Source organism: Larimichthys crocea, chromosome X, assembly GCF_000972845.2.
Source record: "Larimichthys crocea isolate SSNF chromosome X, L_crocea_2.0, whole genome shotgun sequence".
NCBI classification, from domain to species: Eukaryota; Metazoa; Chordata; class Actinopteri; family Sciaenidae; genus Larimichthys; species Larimichthys crocea.
This window is the reverse complement of record NC_040020.1, coordinates 20,886,282-20,911,043: the sequence shown is the minus strand read 5'-3', so window position 1 is coordinate 20,911,043 and position 24,762 is coordinate 20,886,282. Positions and strand designations below refer to the sequence as shown.

General features: G+C 42.1%; 3 protein-coding genes across 3 annotated transcripts; 1 reads left to right on the top strand and 2 right to left on the bottom strand.

The window, feature by feature from the left end:
- The first annotated feature begins 5,154 nt into the window (after positions 1 to 5,154).
- On the top strand, positions 5,155 to 7,424 carry LOC109140182 (anaphase-promoting complex subunit 11). The gene is made up of 2 exons (XM_027282620.1): positions 5,155 to 5,176; positions 7,096 to 7,424. The coding sequence occupies exons 1-2, from the start codon at positions 5,155 to 5,157 to the stop codon at positions 7,251 to 7,253; spliced, it is 180 nt and encodes a 59-aa protein (XP_027138421.1). The 3' UTR covers positions 7,254 to 7,424.
- A 1,677-nt stretch (positions 7,425 to 9,101) lies between these two features.
- ppp1r27b (protein phosphatase 1, regulatory subunit 27b) lies at positions 9,102 to 10,778 on the bottom strand. The gene is made up of 3 exons (XM_010734104.3): positions 10,338 to 10,778; positions 10,062 to 10,212; positions 9,102 to 9,830 (listed from the first exon to the last, which is right to left on the bottom strand). Exons 1-3 carry the CDS (start codon positions 10,564 to 10,566, stop codon positions 9,707 to 9,709), a joined length of 504 nt encoding a protein of 167 aa, XP_010732406.3. The 5' UTR covers positions 10,567 to 10,778; the 3' UTR covers positions 9,102 to 9,706.
- A 1,698-nt stretch (positions 10,779 to 12,476) lies between these two features.
- p4hb (prolyl 4-hydroxylase, beta polypeptide) lies at positions 12,477 to 24,277 on the bottom strand. Its single transcript, XM_010734105.3, has 11 exons — positions 23,937 to 24,277; positions 21,887 to 22,093; positions 20,437 to 20,570; positions 19,966 to 20,103; positions 18,162 to 18,266; positions 17,928 to 18,053; positions 17,551 to 17,751; positions 17,317 to 17,437; positions 16,514 to 16,695; positions 15,459 to 15,572; positions 12,477 to 14,091 (listed from the first exon to the last, which is right to left on the bottom strand). Exons 1-11 carry the CDS (start codon positions 24,073 to 24,075, stop codon positions 14,017 to 14,019), a joined length of 1,542 nt encoding a protein of 513 aa, XP_010732407.1. The 5' UTR covers positions 24,076 to 24,277; the 3' UTR covers positions 12,477 to 14,016.
- Between the last annotated feature and the right edge of the window lie 485 nt (positions 24,278 to 24,762).

The window sequence follows — 24,762 nt, the reverse complement described above, 5'->3', positions numbered from 1 at the left end:
CACCAGTAACAGTGTTACACACATTAGTAGCTGTAAACACTCAGCATTAGAAAAATACATACGTTGGTTTGGTGCTTACATAAGGAGTAAACATTTATAATCATCACTTAAAAGTTACATACGCTGTTTTTGGTGCCTGTTTGTTTCCCAGATATATTAGTGTGTGTGTGAATGGGTACATAAGAGACATTAACTTAAAGGACTTTGTAGAAAGGCGCTTTATGAAGTTCAGTCCATTTCCTTTATTAGTTTACGGCAGATCTGCCTTATCCATATGGCGGAACCGTTGACGTATCCGACCAACGACCAACCCGCTCAATGCGGCGTCTATGTATATATGTCTATGCTAACGCTGGCCCGGCTCGGTTACTCACAGTCTGGACAGCAGCCATTGAACGGCATCCTGCAGATCCCACAGTTTTCATCATTGGCCACCCACAACCAAGAGGCCACTCCGCTCCACTGGCGGATCTTCACCTTCATCCTCCTCCGAGTCTAAGAGAGCAGACACACGAACAACAACTCCACATGAACCACGGGAGCTAATGTCGACAGATGACTGCTGCAGCTTACAAGAACTTACAAGGCAGCGCCTCCTTCAGATATGCAACAGAGTTCAGTTAAAAATGTTTCCCTGTCAAATATAAATCATGTTATGGCCGCTTTGCTGGTAGTCAGCAACATTAAGCTAACGTTCAGCGAACATTTCAGTAACCTGGGGAAAAATCTGTCTTCTTCTTCTACTACTGAAAGTCCGGCTGTCTGTATGCTGGGAGGAGAAACACTGCCATCTACAGTCCGTTTAGGTAAAAGACTAAAGTTTAAAAATAAATAATGTTCTAATATCTGTAATGTCTCACAGTTATTATCAATAAATTAAAGTATTTATTTTGAACAAGTCAGAGAATTTATATCATTTACAGTTTACATATCATTAATATGAACCCCAAAATGTTGAGAACCCTAAAGTTATATCAAAGATGCCTTTCAAGACCGTGTCCGGTTTTATATCAGAAATTAACATATGGGTTCCCAGTATTAGCATTATTGCACAATAACATATGGACAACCTTTCATCACATTTTTGGGGTTTTAGAGGATGCTGAATCCATTTCTGTTATTTTGGCCAGGATGATATCGATGAAATTATTCAATTTAGAATGTCATATCTTAATTTCAGAGTCTCTACCTCAAATACTCACGTCTTCACACAGTTTAGCCTATTTTCTGGTTATAAAATTAACTGGATATAATCCATCCTTGCTTCTTTAAATGCCCCTGCAAAACACCTAATTTTACCAGTCATCGAACATATTCAATGGCATAACTTCGCATTTACATATCTGGGCATAACTGTAACCAGTTTCTCAGATATATCACAGGCAAATTACAATAAACTTAAAACAGAGATTGTATCGGACATTCATAGGTGGTCTGATCTCAAGATGTCACTGCAAGGCAGAATAGCGATACTGAAAATGAATGTACTCGGCCGACTGAATTTCCTGTTTTCTATGATCCCTATGCCTCCACCACCTAACTACTTTGATGAACTACAGTCGCTGACTTTAAATTCTATGGAATTAAAAGAGCTCGTTTTTGCCTACGCACATTACAGCGACCAAAACACTCTGGAGGCTTGGCAGTACCTGGTGTAAAGAAAACGTTGTCACACCCTGGCGTCAGATAGAGGAAGAGATGGTAAAACCACATAGGATGAAAGACATACTATTTTGTGGATTGAAGCCTAGATCTGTATGTAGAAAGTTTAGGCCAATTATAGGCAACTCCTTGAGAATTTGGTCTGCTGTCCAGAAACATGGGATGTAATGTAAAGCTCTGTGACCGCTCTCCTATTTGGCACAACTACAATTTATTACAGCATGGTGGTCCCTATTTCAATGACAGGTGGGCTTCTGGAGGAATTCACACCCTCCAAGATCTGTATGACAGAAATGGTTTGATTTCACTCCAAGAGCTTAAAGAACGTTATTCTCTGCCTGGGTTTCCTTGGTTCTTGTATTTCCAGTTGAGATCTGCAATCCGTGCCCATGGAGTTCCATGGGATTTACCTTTACCTTCTCATCCGTTGGACACTTGGATTTCCGCTCGACACCCGCTACAGGTTTAGTGTCCGTTATTACAATGAACTGCTATCTAAAGGTGTTGAACCCTTGGGAGTAATCAGTTCTTGGAATCGTGAACTTGAGGGACAAGGTTATGATCTGGACTGGGACAATATTCGGACCAACACACCATCTCATCAAGGAACCCAGCACATCAACTTATTCATTATAAGTTTGTGCACAAATTTTATGACACACCATACAGGCGCTTTACAATGAAACTGACGGACAATCCCAACTGTACAAAATGTGTTCAGAACATTGTTGGCACATACCTTCATATTTTTTGGGAATGTCCCTCTGTGTCTGGTCTCTGGTCCAGGGTGCATAGATGCCTCGAAAATATTTTAGGATTTCCCATTCCTATGCACCCCCCCTATTTCTATTCAATGATGACTCCGCTATTAGTGGCAATATCAGATTGGCACAGAAGAAAGTTATATTTGCAGGACTGCCCCTAAGAAGACTATAATACATTCATGGTTTTCCCCGGACATCCCATCGGCAAAGGAATGGCTAATCATTTTAGGACATGTCTGTTTTAGAAAGGTCATTGGCTGTCATACATAAAGCACGAGCATCTACTGTGCAGGCCTGGGATGCTCTTATTGGTTTTCATTATGACATAACATTGCTTGCTCGTATATAAGGTGTTACTGGGAATTATGCTGTCTGACTGCAAAACACTCTGACTTCTAATGCAATGAGTCCTGAAAATGCCCCTCCTTACTTTAGCTTTGTAGTCAGCATATCTCCTATCCTTTATATCTCCTTTTGCTATTTACCGAGGTGTACTATGTATATGAATATATGTGTGTATGTATATATATATCTTATTTTTTATATTTTTCCTTTAAAGGTCCTTATGGCAAGACAATGGTGCTATGTTTGTAATAATGTTCAAATTGTTCATAAAAAGTTTGTCACAAAAAAAAAAAGAATGTCATATCTTATTATCTTTGCATAACATTGTCCATGAGAAAAGGTGCTGAAATTAGTGCAACTAGAAAGTGACTACATATGAGTAGATGAGACACATAGTTTTAGGTACCTGTACTTTACTAGTGTAGGTTGTTTCCAATAGATTTAGGGGAAAATATTATATATATATATTATTTTTTATTCACTACAGATCATGACTGCAGGTTGCTTTATATTTATTTACCTATACATACTGAATCATGACATCTATTACATCACGTCAGTAACTTCAAATGAATGGCATACAGCTTCATACAGTATACAGTTTATCTTCAATTCAGATAACTAAGACTGATAACATAAAGTTTGGTTATTTAACATAACCTTATTTCTTAGACTAATATAAGCGAGGTGTCTCGCTATGGGATGCAGCCTCCTGCAGCCCTGATAGAAGCATTTATCTCAATCCGCCAATCTTGATTGGCCGGTGAAGGTGTTCATCCACGCCACACCCAGTAGCCCCACCTACTATATACAGTGCGCACAGATAAAATTCCCTCAATTCAATAAGCAAACCTCTTCTCCCCGCCCAGCAAGAAGGGTCGTCTGGCAAGACACCTCGCTCATATTATTCTAAGAACTGAGGTTATGTTAGATAACCAAACATTCTTCTTCATAATATTCTCTCGTGTCTCGCTATGGGATTGGTACTCCCGTATTGCCAGACAGCTTCTCGAACAGTACTGGCCAATGGAGAGGGTCCATGGGTTCCAGTTAGGCTCCAGGACCATGCTTGCCACGCACGGCCCTGACACGTCAAGCATGTAGAACCGGACAAAATCAGGGCGGGACCAACTCGATGCTGAACAAATGACCTGAACACACACTCCCCTAAATAAAGACCAGTTTAGTCCCTTTTGGGGTTCAGCCCAGGAGACAAACAGCTGATCGCTCCTCCTGATGTTCTGTGTCCTGTCCATATAAGAGCGCACAGCTCAAACTGGACACAGCCATGTGCGCTCGTGCTCCACGGGAGCGGTGAACGCTGCGAGCTCAATCGGGGAACACAAACCCACCACCTTAGTACAAAGACCGGTTGGGCTTCGGGACCATATGCGGATTCCCTGGGGCGAACTGAGTGTACCAGAGATGTATAGTAACGAAGTGGAACCACTTAAGTACTGTACTTAAGTACTAAAATGCAGTATCTGTACTTTTTTGGAGTATTATTTTTTCCCCCAACTTCTACTTTTACTGCACTACATATTTTTGATGAATTTATTACTTTTACTCCGATACATTTTTCATGTGCTGAATCGTTACTGTAGCGTCCAGCCGGACGCGTGATGAATGACAAGGCGATATTGAACAAACCTGCATTTATTGCTGAACGGTTTGGTTCCAGGACTCGGAGACTGTCGGCCGTAACCACACCAAAAAAACAGGTACGCGCTCTCTCACCTGCTCCCCCGACCCCTCGCTCTAGCATTCATTCAGACGCATTCACAGACCATGGGAAATCATAGAACTTTACAATGAACATTGTAACACTGTAACTTAGAAGTTGTGCCTTAATAAATATTTGAAATAATAAACAACAGTACTTGTACTTGTACTTTTACTTTTACTTTCAGTACTTGAGTAGCAATTTTTTACATACTTCTACTTGCAATACTTAAGTACAAAACATTTTGAATACTTTAGTACTTTCACTTAAGTATGGTGTTTAAAGAACACTTCAACTTCTACTCAAGTCAGTTTTTGATATATAGCATATGTACTTCTACGCCACTCCTTTACTCCAGTACTTTATACATCTCTGGAGTGTACGCAGGGCTCACAGAGAGTGCACGCAGGGCTCACAGAGAGCGCATGGATATCACTCAACTGCTATGCAGAGGCGAAAGCCACGTAACAGCACTGTCTTAAGGGACAGGTGTTTGAGACTCGCTCGCAGCAATGGCTTAAATGGGGGGCCTTTAGGCCCCTCGAGAACCACCGCTAAATCCCGAGGTATTAGTGGTCTCGAGACAGGGAGCCTGCACATGCCCCTCATAAACCGGCACACCAAAGGGTGTTGGCCTGCTGTTTTGTCCCCAAATCCTATATGGCAGGCCACTACAGCGCCCGTAAGTTACTGTGATGATAAATATTGAAATATTTATATTTAACATGTAATCTGTGTCTATAATAACCAGATCCTGAAATGTAGATGTGACATGAGGGTTTCTGAATAAAGAGCATTACACGTTAACATATATATATATACACACACACACACACACACGCATATATATGTGTGTGTGTGTGTGTGTGTGTGTGTGTATGTGTGTGTATGTATGTATGTATGTATGTACACGTTAGTGCTCTTTATTCAGAAACATAAGGAGTAAACATTTATAATCATCACTTTAAAAGTTACATACGTTGTTTTTGGTGCCTGTTTGTTTCCCAGATATATTAGTGTGTGTGTGAATGGGTGTATAAGACATTAACTTAAAGAACTTTGTAGAAAGGCTCTTTATGAAGTTTCAGTCCATTTCCTTGTATTAGTTTACGGGCAGACCTGCCATTTCCAATATGGCGGCGACGTCGACGTACGATTCAGCGCTCAATGCGGTGTCTATGTATATATGTCTATGAGTGTTAGCCTTCATACAACACAGGTGTTATCAATGATACTAATTAAGGTCCCGTTCCATTCAGCTCAAACAGGGTCAGCGTGCTGCTGTGTTGCTCACTGCAAAGTCTCTGCTGCAATGAATGGAACTGAACCTTATTTAGTATCATTGGAAACACCTGCTGTGAAAAGGGTCTATTTATATTAAAATAGAATTACCACCACTCACATAGCCATTAAAAAGGTGCATACTGTACGTTCCCCATCTCCATTCTTCTACTATGTTTGTCACAGGCTGAGGTTTTTGGAGTTTTAGTTTGCAGTAACCTGAACACATCATGTGTTTAATGACTGAATTTTAATCCTTGTGCATTTCGTCAAAGGTTATATACACAGGGTATAAATAACAGTTAAATAAAACCAAAACAGTGAGATAAAAGCCAAGTAACAGTAAACTATATGATATATAAATCTAAAACCTTCAAAGAATTTAGTGTTAGAGAAATAGACACTGATTGTTTAAAGTTAAAAATTACACTTATGTATTGCACAAGCAATTACGATAGCTACTGGACTTGGAGTGTCTGATATTTTGAGGTGCCAGCAGTCTCTGACTGAAGGTGCTTCTAAGTCTGTCCAGCACCTCATGGAGTGGGTGGGAGTCATTGTCCAAAATAGCCTGCACCTTAGACAGCATCCTTCTTTCAGCGAGTCCACCTGCACCCCCACATCACTGGCCTTACGAACAAGTCTATTAATCCTGTTGGCTTCGGCTACCTTCAAACCGCTGCCCCAGCACACAACGGCAAAGAAGATAGCGCTGGCCACCACGACTCATAGTCATAGCTATCTTCTTTGCCGTTGTTGGCTCAACTCAACACTAATACAGTAATACTGTCATCTTGGAAAGCACATAATGTTAAACCACAATTAACAGGACTGTAACACATACTCAACACATTTCATTTTGACAGTAAACAAACAGAACAGTAAAATAAATGAGCAGTTCCACTGCTAACCAGGATAATGTTGTTAAAACTAAGAGAGAAGAGAGAGTTAGTGTGTGAGGAAAGAATTAAGCAAGTCACTTTGGCTCCTTGCATCATCAGTAATCTTGAAGTTTTGCTAAATCTTTTGAAAGCTGAGCTGCAACTGTCGCAAAGTGATGCAACTCCAGTTAATTTAGTTAGCAGTTAGTTTGTTACCTATCATTTTATAACTGTTATTTTCAAATCTAATAAATATTTTCTTTTCATTGCATTTAGTACATTGAACTGTAATAGTTAAACTAATATGATGCAGAAATGAAGTCATAATACACAGTATAGTAACAATTAAAGTCCATATATGTATTGATGGTCTTTTCTCAGTATGTCTTCCAGTAAATAAGTAAGAAACACTGAGTTGTAGCTGAGATACAATTTTAAACTTCTTCTCCAGGTAAAGTGCCTGGCGATGACTGCCCGCTGGTCTGGGGTCAGTGCTCCCACTGTTTCCACATGCACTGCATCTTGAAATGGCTGAACTCGCAGCAGGTCCAGCAGCAGTGTCCAATGTGCCGACAGGAGTGGAAGTTCAAGGAGTGAACCTGTGGAGGCGGCGCTGCTGTACGCCTGCAGACCCTAACAGAGAGAGAGATGCCTGTGAATGGACTACTTTTTTATATGAGCTGTAAATAACTGTTTTTGTATTTCTCCATCTGGTGTAATGCAGAGGAACCTGTTGTATTATGTTATTAAATTAAAAAGAAAAAACTACATCCCATGCACTGTATGCCTCTTGCTTTGCATGGTACATGTGAGTGACATGTCGATTAACCAGAAGACTCTGTGGAAGCAGTTCTGCAGCATGTGACCTGAATTTCAATGTACGGTTGACTGATTCTGACTTTAATCTCTCTTAATGAGGTTATACAGTTTGTTTTGTGTGTCCAGTAATGGGCCTCAAGAGGCTCTTAATAAGAAGTTTATACCCGAGTCCAATGATTCCTTTGAAATGGAAAGTTTCTATATTTGATGTTTCTGGCTCATATTTCTATTCAGACTAATCTTTTGTATCTTTAAAGCAGCAATAGTTGTTTTGGTTTTTTTTGTTTGCCACAAACACAACACTGACATTTTCACCTCATCAAGCGGATCTTGGCAAACAGTGATTTGCTAACACACTTTAATAATCCAGCAGACACAGTAACATGAGCATTAATTAATTTGAAGCCGTGTTTCTGACTGCCTAATGAAATGAAAGTCAAATATTCACACTCCCCTTAGCTCTGTTTTAGCCTCTATCTGAGGAAAAAAGCGAATAGATTCAGCACTATGTTTAGGTAGTTGCTGCCGGTTTTGATGCTGGATAGTGTACCATGTTTTGGAGCCTTTTCTTATGTTGGAAACAAGGTTTATGAAAGAGGTGTTTGTGGACAGAAAAACAAAAAGTTGCTAAAAAAATACGGAAGCTCTAAGCGGCCATACATTCATATATTTTATTTACTCAGTTTTCTCATGGTAACAAGTTAATTTGATTTATTTATGTCATTATATCCAGAAAACCGCTTTATTACCACTTATTGACCTGACATCATGCCACACTGTCCTGACGCTGATTGATGGATATGATCAATAAAGTCCTGATCCTCTGTTGTTATTCTGATGTGCTCGACCACGGTCTGACAGCCGACCAGGAAAGGTTAAGATAAAATTGACTCTACACTCTACACTGGGGAAATTCACTTGTTACTGCAGCTCACAATATACAAGGTGGATAAAAAAATACTAATAAATGTCCTCGGTGAGTTCATTCAGCCACGTCTGCCTAACTTAGTGATAGCTCGTCCATGCTTTCCATGTCCATGTTTTCACAAAATGAATGAAGACCCCAAAAAATTACTAAAAACACAGAGCTACTGAACTGGCAGCCAACTACACGACGCCATGACAACAGAGCAAACACCAGGCAAAGTCTTGTTATCTCCAGATCTTGAGAAAATTAACTTGGGAAATAAAAATAAAATGTATGAATACATGACTGCTCAAGGGGTTCTGTAAAATAAGGATCTGCAGACAACAATTTGCCCCTTTTCACATTGCTCATAATTGTCCTCAAAAAATGTGTGCAGTTCATCATTTCTTCTGCACAGCTGGTCCACTTAAACAGAAAGGATTTGAGAGCGTTCAGAATTTTGTGTCAAAGATTTACTTTAGAGAGCTTTTCAATGACTTTGAGTGTTTGAGGATGAAACCTAGCCTTTGCAGCATGGACCAACATATTGGCCACCAGTTAAGTTAACCCCTTTATAAATATGGTGGAAGGTTCTGTGTTTAAGTCTGTTTACTTTGAGTTTGACCAGGAGCTGAAAGTGATTCTCACTCAGATGTTTATTCTTTGATTGCTCTGAAACTGTTGGGACATAAAGGAAGTGGAAGACAAACTTAAAAAAATATTGTCTATTGATAAACTTTATTTCAAAAAGTATAAAAATAGTAATGTACAAAACAAGTCATGAGTACAGGTAACTAATAATTATAGATATATGATGGAATACAAAAACTTCTGATCAACTGGCAGTCAACACTGTTTCATCAACACAAAGCCATATCATAGAAAACCTTGCAACACAATACATGGTTTTTCTAATTTTAGCTGTCAGAGAGGTGCTAATAAGCTGAGTAGTTTTAAGTTTCACAACATTCAGAAGCCCTTCTGATCTCAGCGACATGCCAAATAAACTCAACACCTTCAAATCAAATAATTCATTCAGTTCACTGCAGTATAAAAAGATCTGTAGCTCTTGCAGGATAAATCTATACTGCTGGAGATGAGAGGCCAGCCCCCACCAGCAAACTTTCACTCCAATCGGGGGGGAAGCCAACAGGCTCCGTCAGCTCTCCTTTCACCACACATCCATGACGCTTTACCTCAAGAGCTGAGGCAACTCACAAAATCTGGATGCTGGACTGGATGTGGCCGTTTCTGTCCTTCCCTGCAAAACAGTCTGGGCAGTAGGCTTCATAGTTGTGTGTCTGTTAAAGAAAGCCACATGTTCTCAGTCATTGACAGCCAGCCCGAAGAGCTCCTGCAGCTCCTTGTTGTCTGTGTCAATGAGGTCAGCCGGTTTCTCCCCGCAGTCGTTCTCCAGTTCGGGGTCGGCACCCAGCGAGAGAAGGTAGCTGGAAAAAAAGCAATAAATCCTTGTTTACTAAAGGGGGTTAAATCTCGCTGGTTTGCCACTTTGGCAAACATGTTATGTCAGCTGCGTCCTACCAGCTATACTTTGAAAGAAATTATAAGTAGGATTGTCAGTTGTTGTAACAGTTATATAGTCTCACTCTGAAGTGAAATATAGCATTGATCATCCGGTCCAGTTTGTGTAATAGAAAAATGAAAGAGCAGATGCTCACCGTGCAATATGAGGGAAGCCGTCACTGCAGGCCATGTGCAGAGGGGTCCATCCCTCCTCGTCCCTCTGGTGGATATCTGCTCCGGACTGGACCAACAGCTTCACACACTCCAAGTTCCCAGACAGGACAGCTTCATGGATGGCAGCCATGCCTATGCAGAGAGGCAATGAGAAATAAGTACAGCACATTATAATGTTTGTGGTTCAGTAAACAAGATTTGCATCTGCAGAAGCGTTTCTAGAGTCAGGGTGATGCAAAAGTTTGAGCAGCTCTCACCAGAGTGGTAAATGGTGTCCAGATTGACTCTTCTGGCTCGGATGAAAAGTGCAATCCTCTCCAGCTCGCCCTGTCGTACATAGTCCTGGAAAACAATGTCATTTGGGAAGTGCACGCTGCGGATTGGCTTCAGAGAAGCAGAGCTCTTGCAGCTGACTGGGACACTACAGTCCTCGGTGTAAGCCTTGATTCCCATGGTCTGGGACATGGGGCACTGATAGTACTTCATCCTGGTCAAAGTTGAAATTTCCTCTGTTCTTGCAGAAAAAATGGTGAAAACAAGCAAGCACCCTTAAAAAGATTAAGTCTGTCCTCAAGTCTTAAAAATCAGAACAGATTTCTGTTCTCCTGCAGCAAGATTGGGAAGCTCTTCTTAGTGTGGTACCCCCTGTGCATCAACAGTGGATCTGTTCCTCTGAAGACCAAGCCTCCCTGTCTGCCTCTTTATACTCTCTGTCAGGCTATTTTAAGACACAACACCTCACAGATCCAGTGGCAAGATTTGGAAGATGAGTAGCTCTCTGGTCACCTCCCTTCCCACTAGCCTGTCACAAACCTCTGGTACAGCCCACGTCTCCAGACATGACAGCCAGTAACCTCTGCCTCTGTTGTCACCCACACGTACCCAGATGCTTGTTGCTTAAAGATAGCAGTGACATCCCAAGGGGGGGTGGGTGGTTTGTTGGAGGCTTCTAGTAAACACCGGGCTATTTAAAAGTGGACAGGATAAAAGTGGTTTACTGCTGGAGTGTGTCAGTGCCAAATGCAGGGGCATGGAGAGGTGAAGTGCCAAGTGTAGGCTGTTGACCATTAAGTGCTCTGACATAAACAGTCAAGACTGGCTGCTGTCTTCATAGTTATACTCTGTCTTCATCATTCACATCAGTGAGTAATAATCATTTCCGAATGACTGCATGGTTTTCATCATCCTCTAATACTGGTAGGAAATCAATTGCACTTTAAAGATTGTTTGAAAAGCAGGAATATTAAACACCATCTGGTCCAAGGCTTCTCAGACATTAAGATTTATTTCATTATGTTCTTTTTCATTCTTGAAAATTTTGATTGATGGTAATTCTTCAGTATTTTCTGACATTTTATGTACTGATGGTTGAAAAAAGATCTAAACATTAACTGAAAAATTACTGTCTCAGCCCTAAAGTGTCATGTCCCACATGGCCACTGTAATCTTATACCCATATAACAGTAACATTAAAGAAGGCCTTGTTGTTCCTGCAAGTGAGGACAGTTAGGTCACGTCCTAATCATGCCTGTTGGGATCTTTTGAGGGTTTTCCCACCCAACTGTTGCGTGGGAGAGTTACATGGCAACTATTTTATGGCTGCTCTGAGTATTTTTAGATTAATTATCTTTAAATTTTGCACATTTTAAGCCAGTATATAAATGACGTATTCAGTGTTTCTTCACTATAAATTTACTCCTGGCATTTTGGAGCTGGAGTGAATATTCAAAAACATCCAAATAATTACAACATTTTAGAAACCTTTTTGGTGTTTGGCAAACCATTTCTGAAGTAGTTATGATTGCATTTGGAGGCACTTTGTTGCATAAATTTCAGAAAAATCTAAGATCATGGGTCAATCTTTAAGCTGCTAACTGCTAATGTCAATGTGCTAATATACTGATGTTTCACAGGTTTTAAGTTTACCATGTGGAACATCTTAGTTTTTAGTATGCAGAGGATGATGAGAAGACATCATTATTAGTCCTGCAGGTATTTGGTCACAAATCGATGTATTGGACAAATAAAGTAAGAGATCACAAAAGGCAGAAAGGTTCATACTCTGGGCACTATGAATGTCTGTACAAGGTTTGCATCCATGAACTTGGTTGAGTTTTGGTCTCGACCAGCATGGACCAGCAAGCTTTCCATGCTTTGGGCTCTGGGAACTTTGCATGGTCATTTTTTGACAGTTTCATTACATGTTATACATTAAATATTAAGGAGTAAAAGTTTAAAGTAATAAGAGCCCTGCAGAATTGTGTTTGAGACAATTTAGATCTTCTGTAGTCTCCATTTATAGCTGCAACATGGTAGTGTACACATACTAAATGCAATGGCAAGCTTCCTTGTAAAGGCTGATGCATTTTGACAACAAAAAAGGATGAAGGCATTTATATTTTTATATTTTTTTGTTTATTGGCCACCATTTCACGTTTTCCACATCAATTTGGATATGATGGAATGCTTTGTTAAGTTTCCCCCACCGCTGTACAGCTGTCAAACCCATCACCTTGCTCTACTCAAGCCTCCCTTCCCTGCCAAACACACAGTACATTCACTCTTCCTGTTCATGGACAACCAGAAAACATGAACATTTCTTTTTTTTAATCCAACATTCAGACAAAACTATTCACTCACACAACAAACACACATTCACACAACTGCTGTGGCAACGAGGGTGTTGGGTAGAGCTAAAAGGGATGCAGGAGGTACAGTATGGATCGAGGGGTGGGGCTGTGCAACGGTTCCCTCCACGCTTCAGATATAATAGACACTTCTCTCAGACCAACCTGACCATAAGACTGTACCAATCTCTGGGTCCTTTAGTAACCACAATGAATCTCTGAATTAGGCATGAATGCAGTGCAACCTATCAGAACTGGCTCCAATAAGAAAAGAAGAAAAAAAATAATAAATCATCCCAGGTCTGAGAGTGTGTCCAAGGGCCAACTCTGCCCCAACAGGGCCAACTGGCTACAGCTGGGCACAACGGTACATCATTAAAAATGACAAGTCCTACGTTAAAAAAACAAAAAGAACCTAATATTGAAAGCAATTAAATAAAATAGGATTTTCCCCCCAAAAAACGTTAACCTTTGTTCCTTTCAGAAAATAGTCAGTAGCCGTGCTGAAATGAAGAGCCTGAACTGAAAAATTGGGAATGAAATCTCCCACCACCCCTCCCACCCACACCAAAAGAAAGAAAACAATTGGTCTCAGCTACAGATGAGGGGGGCCCCTTTGTGCTACACTGGATGAGCTCTGTGGGGTTTACTTTAGTGAAGACATTACAAAATAAACACATCTATAGGATGGCCCCTTGTCCCCTGAGAGATCAGTCCTTACAAAACCACCACACAAGACTCTGCTCCTCTGGATTTCTATCAGAGGGAGAAGAACATTGGCAGCCCCCCCTTACCTGCAAATACAGTTTACAACACTCATTTAGCTCATACCCACAGTGAACAATGGCAAGAGGAGGGGAGCAAGAATCATCAGGGAAAGACAAACATGGTTTCAAAACTGGATCTCAATGCCATTTTTTTTTTTACATTTGGTTTAAAATATACAAGGCAAACAGTTGATGTGGAGCTTTGTAGAGAAGGCATTGAGGTCTCCCATAGAGGTGGTGTGCTGTTCCACAGAGTCCCCCCAAGGTGGGACAAGACCAGTCTGACCAGAAGTTGTGAGGTTGGACATGTGGCTGGCAAAAAAACAAAAGGCTCTGCCACGCCACTGATGGACTGACTTGACTAACTGGCGGGCTGGCTAGCAGGCCGGCTGACTGACTGAGAGGCAGTTAAAGGGGAAGTATTAATGTTCACAGGACAAGGAAGGTCCACAAGGGAAGTGAAGGTGGTAATGGTGACTGGTTGGAAGGGTTGGGGCGGGACTCGTCTCCTCTCTCTCCTCCTTTCTCTCCTCTGCCGGCTCTTACAACTCGTCATGTCCATCGTCATCCTCACCATCAGAGTCCTCGTCCTGCCCTTCTTCCACATCATCTAAATCCTGGTGAGCAGAGGAGGAGAGGGTCGGTTATTAACACAGAACATTTCACATCTGACAAGCATGCATACTGTGAATACAGCCTCAAGACTGGCTGCATTACAATGTTCATAATGGTAGCACAGGAGAAGTAAAATCTCGGCTTGAGGTTCTTGAGGTTGTGAACAAATCATTTGTCACTCAGCAGATCGGCATACAGATGACGTCTTTGTTCTGCGTGGCCATTCCTTCATGTCTACTTCGGAAGGCCGGTGGGGTGAGGGGATGGGTCAGATACTACCCTAATGTTGACTGCAGCGCTGCACGTGCCACTCTTCATCTGGAGCCCCCAGGGCAAAGCCCAGTAAAGAGCTACGGCAGCTGCAGACGGCTTTAGCAGGCAGCATTTGACTGGGCTGCAATTAGACTTCTGAGAAGAGGTGTGTGTGTGTGTGGTGGCAATAATGGAGTGGAAAGGTGCTACTAAAGAGGATGGATAGATGGATGGAGGATAGCAGAGCTGCAGCCCACTAGAAGGTCTGGGAGAACTTGTCATGCAGCCTCTGCATCTTTAATACAACACTTGCTTGGTTTTTAACATTAAGCAATAAGTTTAGGAAACGTTTAACTTTAGTTTCTAAAAATAGCATGGGCATTTTCTTAGCTTGGCTGCTACATTCTGGGTTATGCCCCCCCACAAAGAAAAAAAGCCAAGTGGGTCACCTCTAAGGTTACAGCCTTGAATCCTCACAGGAGTAGGTCCTGTGGACCTATCCTGAGTACAGACATGATGTAAAATACGCCTCCAAAAAACGGTTTCAGTGAGAGATGTGCGCATGCACCGGGATCTGATGACTTGACTGTCAGAATATCCAAATAATGTTAAGAATAAAGCTGCACATTGAATAACACCTAAGTTTAACACATTTTAGGGAGTTTTTTTGCAATATACTGTGGGCTCAAAATGTTGCTTTGTTGTCCATGATTACTGAAGTGCAACAGATTGGGGAGCAAACATCCCCTCAACACCAGTGATTCATCAAACGCCTCGAAATCCTCACACTGCAGCAGCCGTTGTTCTGGTTTCAGTTTCTGCCATTTCCAGTTTACCTTATTTGTGGCTATCTCTTTAATATGTCTGTCCTCACTGGAGACCAGCAGAGCACTGCATACACAGATTTGTTTGTTTTGTGGTCTCCAAAAGGAAACTAGAAGGAGAGCCACTACATCAAGATGATTAGTCTCAGCCTGAGGGAGTTTAATGAGCAATTTGTGTGCAACTGTTGGGTAAGGGGGCAACAGGGGCAGCCCTTTCTATTCTCTCATTGTGAGGCTACAACTGTGCTGTAAGTGTAAACTGTAAGCATTGCTCTCAGCTGAGATGATCTTACATCTGCGTCCAGTTCCTCCTCGTCATCTCCTGCAGGGGCGCCGCCCTCCTTACCGCCACTCTCCAGGAACTTGGTAAAACCTTCCAGTGTTCTCTCACCGTTGTAATCAATCACCTGTTGATCAAACATCAAATTTGATTAAAATAAATAAAACATTTTTTTTGTCTTGGGGCAAGTGTCTTATCCCCACCATTAAAAAAAAAAAAAAAAAAAGTGCACGCCTGCATGAATGCATGTGTTAAAAACAAAAATATGACTGAGCGTGTGACACCTGACTACACCAGCCAATAAAATTTGGCGCTACGTCTTCAAAAGGTTGCCAATAAGTTGTCCAGGGGGTGATCTATGAGCAGTGACACAGCAACAGGCCAGTGGGATGATAGCTAAAATAAGGTTGCATATAATATGTACAATCAGAAGGATCTCTGCAAAGCAACTAATTAAATTTTTAGTAATTTAATCCGGCAATAACGACCTGCTGCACAGCCCCTGACACTGCAGCTCCATCCTTTTCTTGACCTCCTCCTGGGTCTTCTGCATGCTTCAGCTAAGGATCATGGGCTAATCCTTCGACTTATATCACTTATTTAAGATCCCTAAAGTGAAGGCTGGCACATGAAGGCCTGGTCAATAAAGAGCTATGGAGTGCAGGCTGAGCAAAGAGTGTGAGTGAAGTCATCGAGTGGGAATCTATAAAGAACCAAACGCCTACATAATGGTGCAGAGCCGTGCAAGGCCAGCGAGCTCAGGTTTCTGCACATAGTTAACGCTGCTAAATCAAGAGGCCGTAATGATACTTGGGAAACCAGTATGGCATGAATTTGGATCCAAATAACCACCCAGATCACTATAACTCACAACTGCAGAGACGTGTAATGAATAAGAAGGTGAAAGCAATTATCACAGGCGAAGAAGAGACCCAAGGACCACACACACACACACACACACACACACACACACACACACACCAAAAATTAAGATGTTCACCTCAAGATAAGAGAGAGGATACTATCATGGATCAAATGAGAAGAGACTAAAACTGAAAAAACACTCACCTTGCGCTCATCTCCTGCAGGGAAAAATTTAAGAGTGGGGAAGCTGTGGACTTTGACTGTCTCGATCTCGTTGGCTGTGGAGTCCATCTTTGCAACAATGGTGTCAGCGCTGTCCTTGTATTTCTCTCCCAGCTTCTCCCAGATGGGAGTCAGCTGTTTGCAGTGTCCACACCAAGGTGCATCTGGAATACAACATAAAAGTTTAGTGTATATAGGTTTTGCGTTGACTTTAACTGACTTAGAGACTGACCAAAGAACACACTTGAAAACACAACATCATGTTTTCTTTTATTCCATTAAATGATGCTCTAGATGTATGCATGTACTGGAAGACAGAAAAAGCAAAAGTCCACTATCATGTCACGTGCAGCCTTTGTCTGGCTCGGAAACCCGTCCCCCCTTAAGTGTCAGGGAATATGGGCCTATCCCGCTGTGCACGACTGGCCGTAAGCTGCATTTAACAGCCAGCGATGGAAAATTCCTTAGAATAGAGCTGTGCGAACGTATGAAAATAATCCAGTGGCTATATTTAACCGATTGTTTCAGCTTCAGTAACAAACTAATCTGCAGAGAGTCGACTGAGAGGACACGAGTGAGCCCCTGGCATCAACTCTTAGGTATTTGAAACGGGATTAGCACGGGCAAAGTAAGGAAGGGGAAGATTAGAGTTTCAAATACTGAAACTAGAGGCTTTACCAACTCTCACCTATGTGTAACTGAATTTTGACAAGAAAACACAGGTGAACCTCTTTACCACCTCAAAAAGATTCTTCAGAAATGTCTGCTGATAAGGAGGCTCTTACAGAATTCCACAAAGACGTTCTTAGAGGAATCGAAGGCAACTTCCTCGAAGTTCTTGCCGACCAAAACCTTGACAGGGTTTTTGTCCCAGTCTTTAGGGATGTCCTGACTCATGAGGTGGGGCTGTGAAAGAACAAAGTAAACACAGAAAATGTGTCAAATCATTTAACACGCACGATCAAGGGTTACATTACTCAAATCGACAGCAGGAACGTTCAAATACATCTATGACACACCTTGAGTTTGCCCTCAGTGAACAGTGTGCAGAAACTGGTGATGCTTTCTGCTGTGATGGCGTCGCTCTCTGGCTTGTACTTGGTCATCTCGTCTTCCAGGGTGATGAGGCGGATGGCGGGGCACTCCTCTTTCTTCAGGCCAAAGAACTCCAGGATGCGCTGGTTGTCGTCAATGTCGCTGTCGATGAAAATGAACAGGATCTAGAGAGGGGAGACGACGGAAGAGGTCAATATTTGATTTGGTCTTAACAGGATTTTTACAATATCCTGGCTGAGCAAAGTTCAAGACTTACAGCTGTGCGTTTAATTTATAAAGAAGTGAAAGTACGTGTGACAGTTTAAAAGAAAAAAAAGGTGTTTTCAGACAGTTCACCTACCCGACCCTTGAATCCCTCTGCGGCTTTCTTAAACTGGTCCATTTTGTCCTGGAAGTCTGAAGCAGCTTTGGGCAGGAACATCAGGATGTGGGACTTGATGTCTCCACCAAAGATTTTAGGGGCGGTCTGCAGAAAAAAAGAAACATACAGTTTGATCACTTGTTGTGAACAGAAGTGTGGAGTGGGGAAAAGAGCCATAATGGTCTCATTGAAGTGCACGGCCTCAGTCATTACCTGCTCAGTGAACTCGATGACCAGAGGCAGCTGGTTGGCCTTGACAAAAGCCAGGAGTGCTTCTTTCGTCAGCTCTCCATCAAAGGTATTGCGCCCTTCATCAAACTGCAGAAAAAAAACATGGGGACATTTGGATACCGATATTATTCACCCTTCTAGTCTGCCTGTGAACACTAAACACAGATTTACCAAACAAACCACTTTGAAACAGCCCCGGTAACCCCCGGCTGACAAACGAGCCAGCAGCCCCAAAGGACTTTTATGAAGTGTTAAGAATAGCACTGCCAAGCAGTTCTTACTGGCACACAATAGGAGAAAAAAGAAGGGCATTTGACTAGTGGCATGCCGCCAGTCTTGCGGCCACTGACTGTATCTATGAAACCTCAACCCCCCTGTTGCAATAAACAAGTGAAAGACCTCAGCTGTTTATCAAGACTGAGCCCCTGCTCAGGGAGAGTTTGCCTAGCTGTAGGAGACGAGCCCACATGTCAGCCGTGTTTGTGTCGGGGTAAAGTTACCAACACGGCTCAAAAGCCTGACAATGGCAGAGGACTGAATCTTGGTTCATGTGCCAGAATGAAAGAAGATCATCCGTAACTCAGAGATATTTAGAGTTTGTTGTTTCTTTCTGAAGCAGCTGGTGCTGCATAATCTATTGCAAACATATGATGTTAAAGAATGAAGCTCATCACAGGGTACCACAACAGAAAGTTGTGTTTTGTTGTCATTCTGATGCTTGATACATTTCACAAAACTGACAAATCATCCTGTTCATATGGCGAATTTCTTGGCAAACTGCTGCTCAGTTATACATCTAGCAGATATGGAGCAAAACGAGCTCTGCTGTTGGTACTGAGCTGGTAATGTACAGAAGGTTTTCAAGCTTTTTTTTCTGGAAGCATCTGCCTGCTGTGGACAAATGATGCCATGAGAGCGGGAACAGTGAACCAAAACTGAAACTCACTATAGATCCAAAGAGAGCTTCAACTGATAACTGGAAAATGTGCGAGATGTATAGTTAGGAGTTGAAAACCCTTGAGCTCTTACAAGAACATTAAGAGATGTGATCATATTTAAGCATCTCTCTGTAGGCACAGAGAGCAAACAGTAGCAAAAGTAAATCCAAAAAGAGCTTGGAGAATGAGAGGGTATTTGCTGTCTTAGGACTTAAGAGTTAAAATAATTGAATCACCTTCACATGACTCGGTGGGTTTTTTTATTTTATTGACAAAAGAGAAAGCTAATTGATCTCTGGCCTGTTCTGGTTGTGGGCAATAACTCGGACACAGGACAAGCATCACCTCTGTGAGAGTAGACAGCAAACATCTGAAGGAAAGAAAGAAGGAAAGATGGCCTACACAGAGAGCACACAGCTAGCCAATGGGGCTACTCCAAAGACTTACCATCACCTAATACAGCTCTTTACCATTCACCAGCTCAACATGCTGAAGTCATTCACCATGTGGGTTGAGCAACAGGGCCCGAAGGCAGGCACACCTCAGACGAGCCGAGATTAGCAACGGAGAGCGGATACTGTGAGGTTGGCAGCATCACATTACCAAGGTGTAGATCAAAAACACCAGGTTGTCTTCAGCAGCCTGTCTGCAAATGCTTACACATGTGACAGTGTGTTTCATAAGCTGAGCAAGGCCACTAATGACCTATTTACTATAAAGTTTAATTAGACCAATTTGGACCTGTACCTTATCAGGAATGAGCTGTAATTACAGGACATCTCATCTTGTGCCATCTAAATGACTTATTATGGACTAGTGAAGAAACAAATTTAAGAACGTGAAGTCACCTTTTTAAAGAGGACAACGCTGTCCTTGGACACCTCAAACTTGGAGTAAACAGCATCATCGGAGGTGATGGCGAAGGGAATGTCATCTACGGCTTCAGCAGCTTTTTCGTAGGCCTTGGCACCGGCAGACTCTGCGTCCTACAGACATGAAAACTTCTTTAAATATAAAGCACTGCAAATGATCAACAAAGAGTAAATTCTCCGTTTAAACATTTATACTGCAGCGTGGCTCCTTGGATGCTTTGAAAGCAATAAAGCGTAATGACAATGCTTACTCGACAGCTTAAAATGTATTGATTTGCTGTTGACATGACAAATCGTTAGAGCTTCAGGATGATGATGCCAGGCAACAAAACAAACTGAGCAAATGCACTGCATATAGAAATATAAACAAAAGGAAGGACGCTTTATTACCAAAAAAAAAAAAAAAAAAAAAAAAAAAAAAAAGAGCGAGAGAGATCAGAATCATACCTTAAAGAATCCGATAACTGCCACTTCATTGTCAGCGATCAGGGACTCCGCCTCGGTGACTCCAGCCAGGGGAGTGACGGCCGGGCCTGTGCGCTTCTTCAGCCAGTTGACGATGTCATCGGCCTGCCTGCCAGCTGCAAGACAACAAAACAGAATAACTCAAGTGCTTCTGTATTCACTGATGGAGTTGTAAAACGCAAATCTTTCACAATTTAAATAAAACACAGACAACGTGCCATCAGTTACCAGGCTTTGTGCGCGTTAGGAAAGTAGGAAATATTTTTCTCAGTATTTGAAGAGAGCCAGCTAGAGATGTACCTGACCTCAATTTCAATACTACAGTGCCTCAGGTGGATGTGCTCTGCGTCTACTGTGACAAATTGAAACTTCATACATTTTCTGGTGTGAAAGTTTTTCTGGGAGGTGAAAATATGTCAACAGCAAAAACAGACCACTTCTGCATTTCTGAAACCTCAGGCCAACAGCTTATAAACTGCAGTTTAAAGAAGCAGCTCATTTGATTTCACGCTCAAATTCAAGCATGTATTAAACATAAATTAAAATTAAAAAAGTATTCCAGTTTTGCAAGGTTGCCAGAACATGTTTAACTTTCTTTGGACTAAAACTGCAATTAAACTGGCCTTAAGATAGACCTGGCTGTCAGACTGAACCAGTGATGCAACTCGGTAGCAACTTCACTGAGAAACACATGTTGATGATACAGCACGTAGTCTTGGTGCACTGCGTGTCTGACGGGTGTTTCTAGAAGCTGGACTCAAGTCAGAGTAGTAATTTCCTCCAAAAAAATAACCATCTTCCCAACCCACCCTTTCCAAACCGAGCCTCCCCCAAGAAGAGGCGACGTGAGGAACTGCACATATCTCCGCTGGTTTAGAGTCAGCATGAGAGGAACGTGCAGGGAAAGGCCCAGCCCACATTTAGTCACAGGCATGTTGTTGAAAGCTGATTGGCTGACTCACTGTTTATGCTGCTGTGCTGATCATGTTACTGGGCTGAAGAACGTCTATATGACTTGCCTCTGGATGTTAGATCTGATTCTTTGGAGCATTTCATAACATAATTAAAACTATATTCACTCTCTCCACTACAACAAGAAATTACTCAAGATTACATCACTGTGAAAAAAAAAAATCCCATTCATTAAAAAGCTGCACTGGGTAGAGAAAAACAGAGTTGTGCGAAAGAAAAAAGAATGTTATAGGATGTAACTCAGGACATGAAGAGTATAATAATAATAATAATAATAATAATAATAATAATAATAATAATAATAATAATAATAATAATAATAAACAGAAACACTCCATGGACAGACACCTGTCTGGAGTATATAAATAGAGCCAATTCCCCTCCACCGGCTCTATTGTCTAAGCAAACTCTATCTCACGCATGCACCTCTTAATGAATGAAAATCATCACTGATGCTCACCAGAGTACTCTTTGGGTGACTCCTTCTCTCCACCCTTGAAGAACTTGATGGTGGGGTATCCTCGGACACCGTACTCTTGGGCCAGTTCGGTCTCCTCTGTGGCGTCCACCTTACCCAGACGGACAGCTGATCCCTCGGCCTTCAGCATGCCAGCGGCCTTGGCAAACTCTGGAGCCAGGGCCTTGCAGTGACCGCACCATGGGGCATCTGTAGGAGAGTCAGGGAGGAAATTTAGCAGTTGCAGGAGGTCTGAATTGTTGCTGGTGATGAGTACACCTGATAAGGGGAGTTCAAAATCCATTAGGATTTTCTCTTATAAAACAGTTGGGGGTGGAAACAGCAACATGACAAAGACAGGACAATTCTGACAATGTGATGAAAATATTGATATTAACGATTACTCTTTACATTTCTTGATTTGTCTGGACAACCAAAAAAAACAACCAAAAAAAACAACAAAAAACAAAACAAAACAACCTTATGAAACTAAACCTTTTGCATTTGTACAAAAATAAATGACTGAAATTAGTTTTTAATCATCAAATTAAACACATTTTCCAAACCTATTCAAAAAGACACTGCCCTGCTGTACCACAGAGCAGAATATATTTGTATGGAAATTAATTGAATAAATGATTAACCGTTCAACCAGTCGCTGCCACTTAAACGTGAGGATCTGCTGCTTGTATTCAACTGTAGTTTTAAAAATGTTTGTGGTCAGGAGGAACAAGCGGTTTTAAGGAAGGGAGGTTTATATAAAAACTCAGCAATATCTACACACTGATGATGACAATAACTAAGTTAAAGCCACATTTTGATATGTTCAGGACAACTTGTGGAAGTTTGAAAGAACTCCTTTGAGGGTTATGGACACATGTCCTAATGTCTGGAGCAGACTGCAGTAAAACTCGGCATCATGTCATTTACAGATGTTAATTTGTAAACCATGGTGTCCAATTGCACATGTACAGATAATCAAGCTTATTGGCAATGACACGTCACATATAACGACCTGCATTGCATCACCTTGACTTCTTAACAAAGAACAAAACTTCCTTGTTCCACGACGGTCAATACAAAAGGCACAGATGAACTTTTGTAAAGTACACGTCAACCTAGCTCCACATACCAACTGAGAGATCCCGCCCAGCTGAGAAATACGTGAGCAAACCAGCCTCTCATCCCTCCCCCTCCTGAGCTCATTGGAGGGTCTTGCCCCCACGACCATCTCTGACTGGTTCATTGATTTGTCACACAGTATGCGAACAGGTCAACAATCTGACAAAAAGTGTAGCGGGATGGGCCTGCAGGCTACGAAGAAGAGGCTCCTGAAAGCTTTCGATAGCGCATGAAACTCAGTCCTGCTTTTAAAATGGAGAAAATAAACGACCACAAGACGAAAGCTGCTTTAATATGCCAGTTAATAAAACGTCTGGGCTTTACCAGAAATGAAAGTTACGATGTGAAACTGCAACATGCTATCGAAACTTAATAAGCCCGCACTTTTACTGATCCACTCACGGCCATTAGTGGCGTTAATAGCGGGGTTATTACAGCGTCAGCCCCGCGGTGAAAGAGTTTACGCACGGCTCGGCCGACTTCAACATAAGCAACATAAAGCGCTGCTGTAAGCTAATCAAAAACACGACGGAGATGCAGCTAACGCAGGAATAACGCCAAACACAAGCTGCAATATGTTAAAGGTTACTTCTACAACTAGTCGGGGGTTGCTGAGTTGCATATCCTGGTCACAAGCAGTCAACACTTCCGAGGATACTCGGTGCTAGCTAGTCCAATTTAATAGGAAAGAGTGTGACAAAGAGAAAACGCAGCTCCAGTTTGAACTGCGGTGAAATAGCTGGAGGGCAACTAAGTGAAACGGAGTCACGGGTGGATGCAAAATGAAGCCCGACATCAGCAACTTGTCAGAAGTGTCAAAGTTTAATGCTAACATTAACCCAGGCTTAATTTAGCTAGCTAGCCGGGCAGCAGTGGAGCTCCTGAAGCAGCTCGCGTTAGCCGGAGAAGTTTTCTAGATGTTGTTACTTACAAAATTCAACCAGGATGTGAGGGTGAGCTTTGAGAGCCTCGTCGAAGTTACTTTTCTTCAGCACCAGGACATCTTCTTCCTCAGTGATCTCAGCCCGGCTGGCCACAGCCAGTGTGCAGATGAGCAGAAACTTCAACATAGTTGCCGTCGAGTCTTCTTCTTGACAGAGAAAACGAGAGCTGCAGATACGGTCGGCTACGGCTCAGCTGGGGGAAATAGCTCTTGGTTTTGGTCTGTTTTTCTTGTTAAGGGCTGGGAGAGTAGCTGGTATTTTGTGTCTACCGCTACTAACGTGGCATTGCACGCAGAAACCGGAGGGGTCAGCCCTAGTGCGCATGCGCATTTATCAGGCCGAAAGCGTTCGTGTTGAAATGTGACTGGACCGCAGCAGACTGCACCTGGAAGTGAAAGAGCGGCGCTCCCTGCTCCCTGCTCTGTGATGGCACGTCTGTCTGCACATCAGCCCCGAGTGATAACACACAGAGGAACACTCGGATCATGGAAAACACCATTTTCAAGCACCCACGCCTCGTTTAAATCATATTGTAGCTACATCATGAAATATGATTTTTGATGAGCCCGATGTGTAAAATCTTTAATAAGTGGATTATGTAAACTCTGTTGTAGCATGGTGCATTTTCCTGACTCTTGGCTGCGGGGTGTATGTATGTGTAACTGATGCAACTAGGGGAGGTGTTTGGAAATATTGGTGTTTTTTTGTTTGCAAAAGAGACAACGGCCAATGTCTGAATGATAAGTAACACTCATACCGTATGTCACATGTTTTTCTAACAGCCCTGCTCACACTCCAGTAAGAAGCTTATCA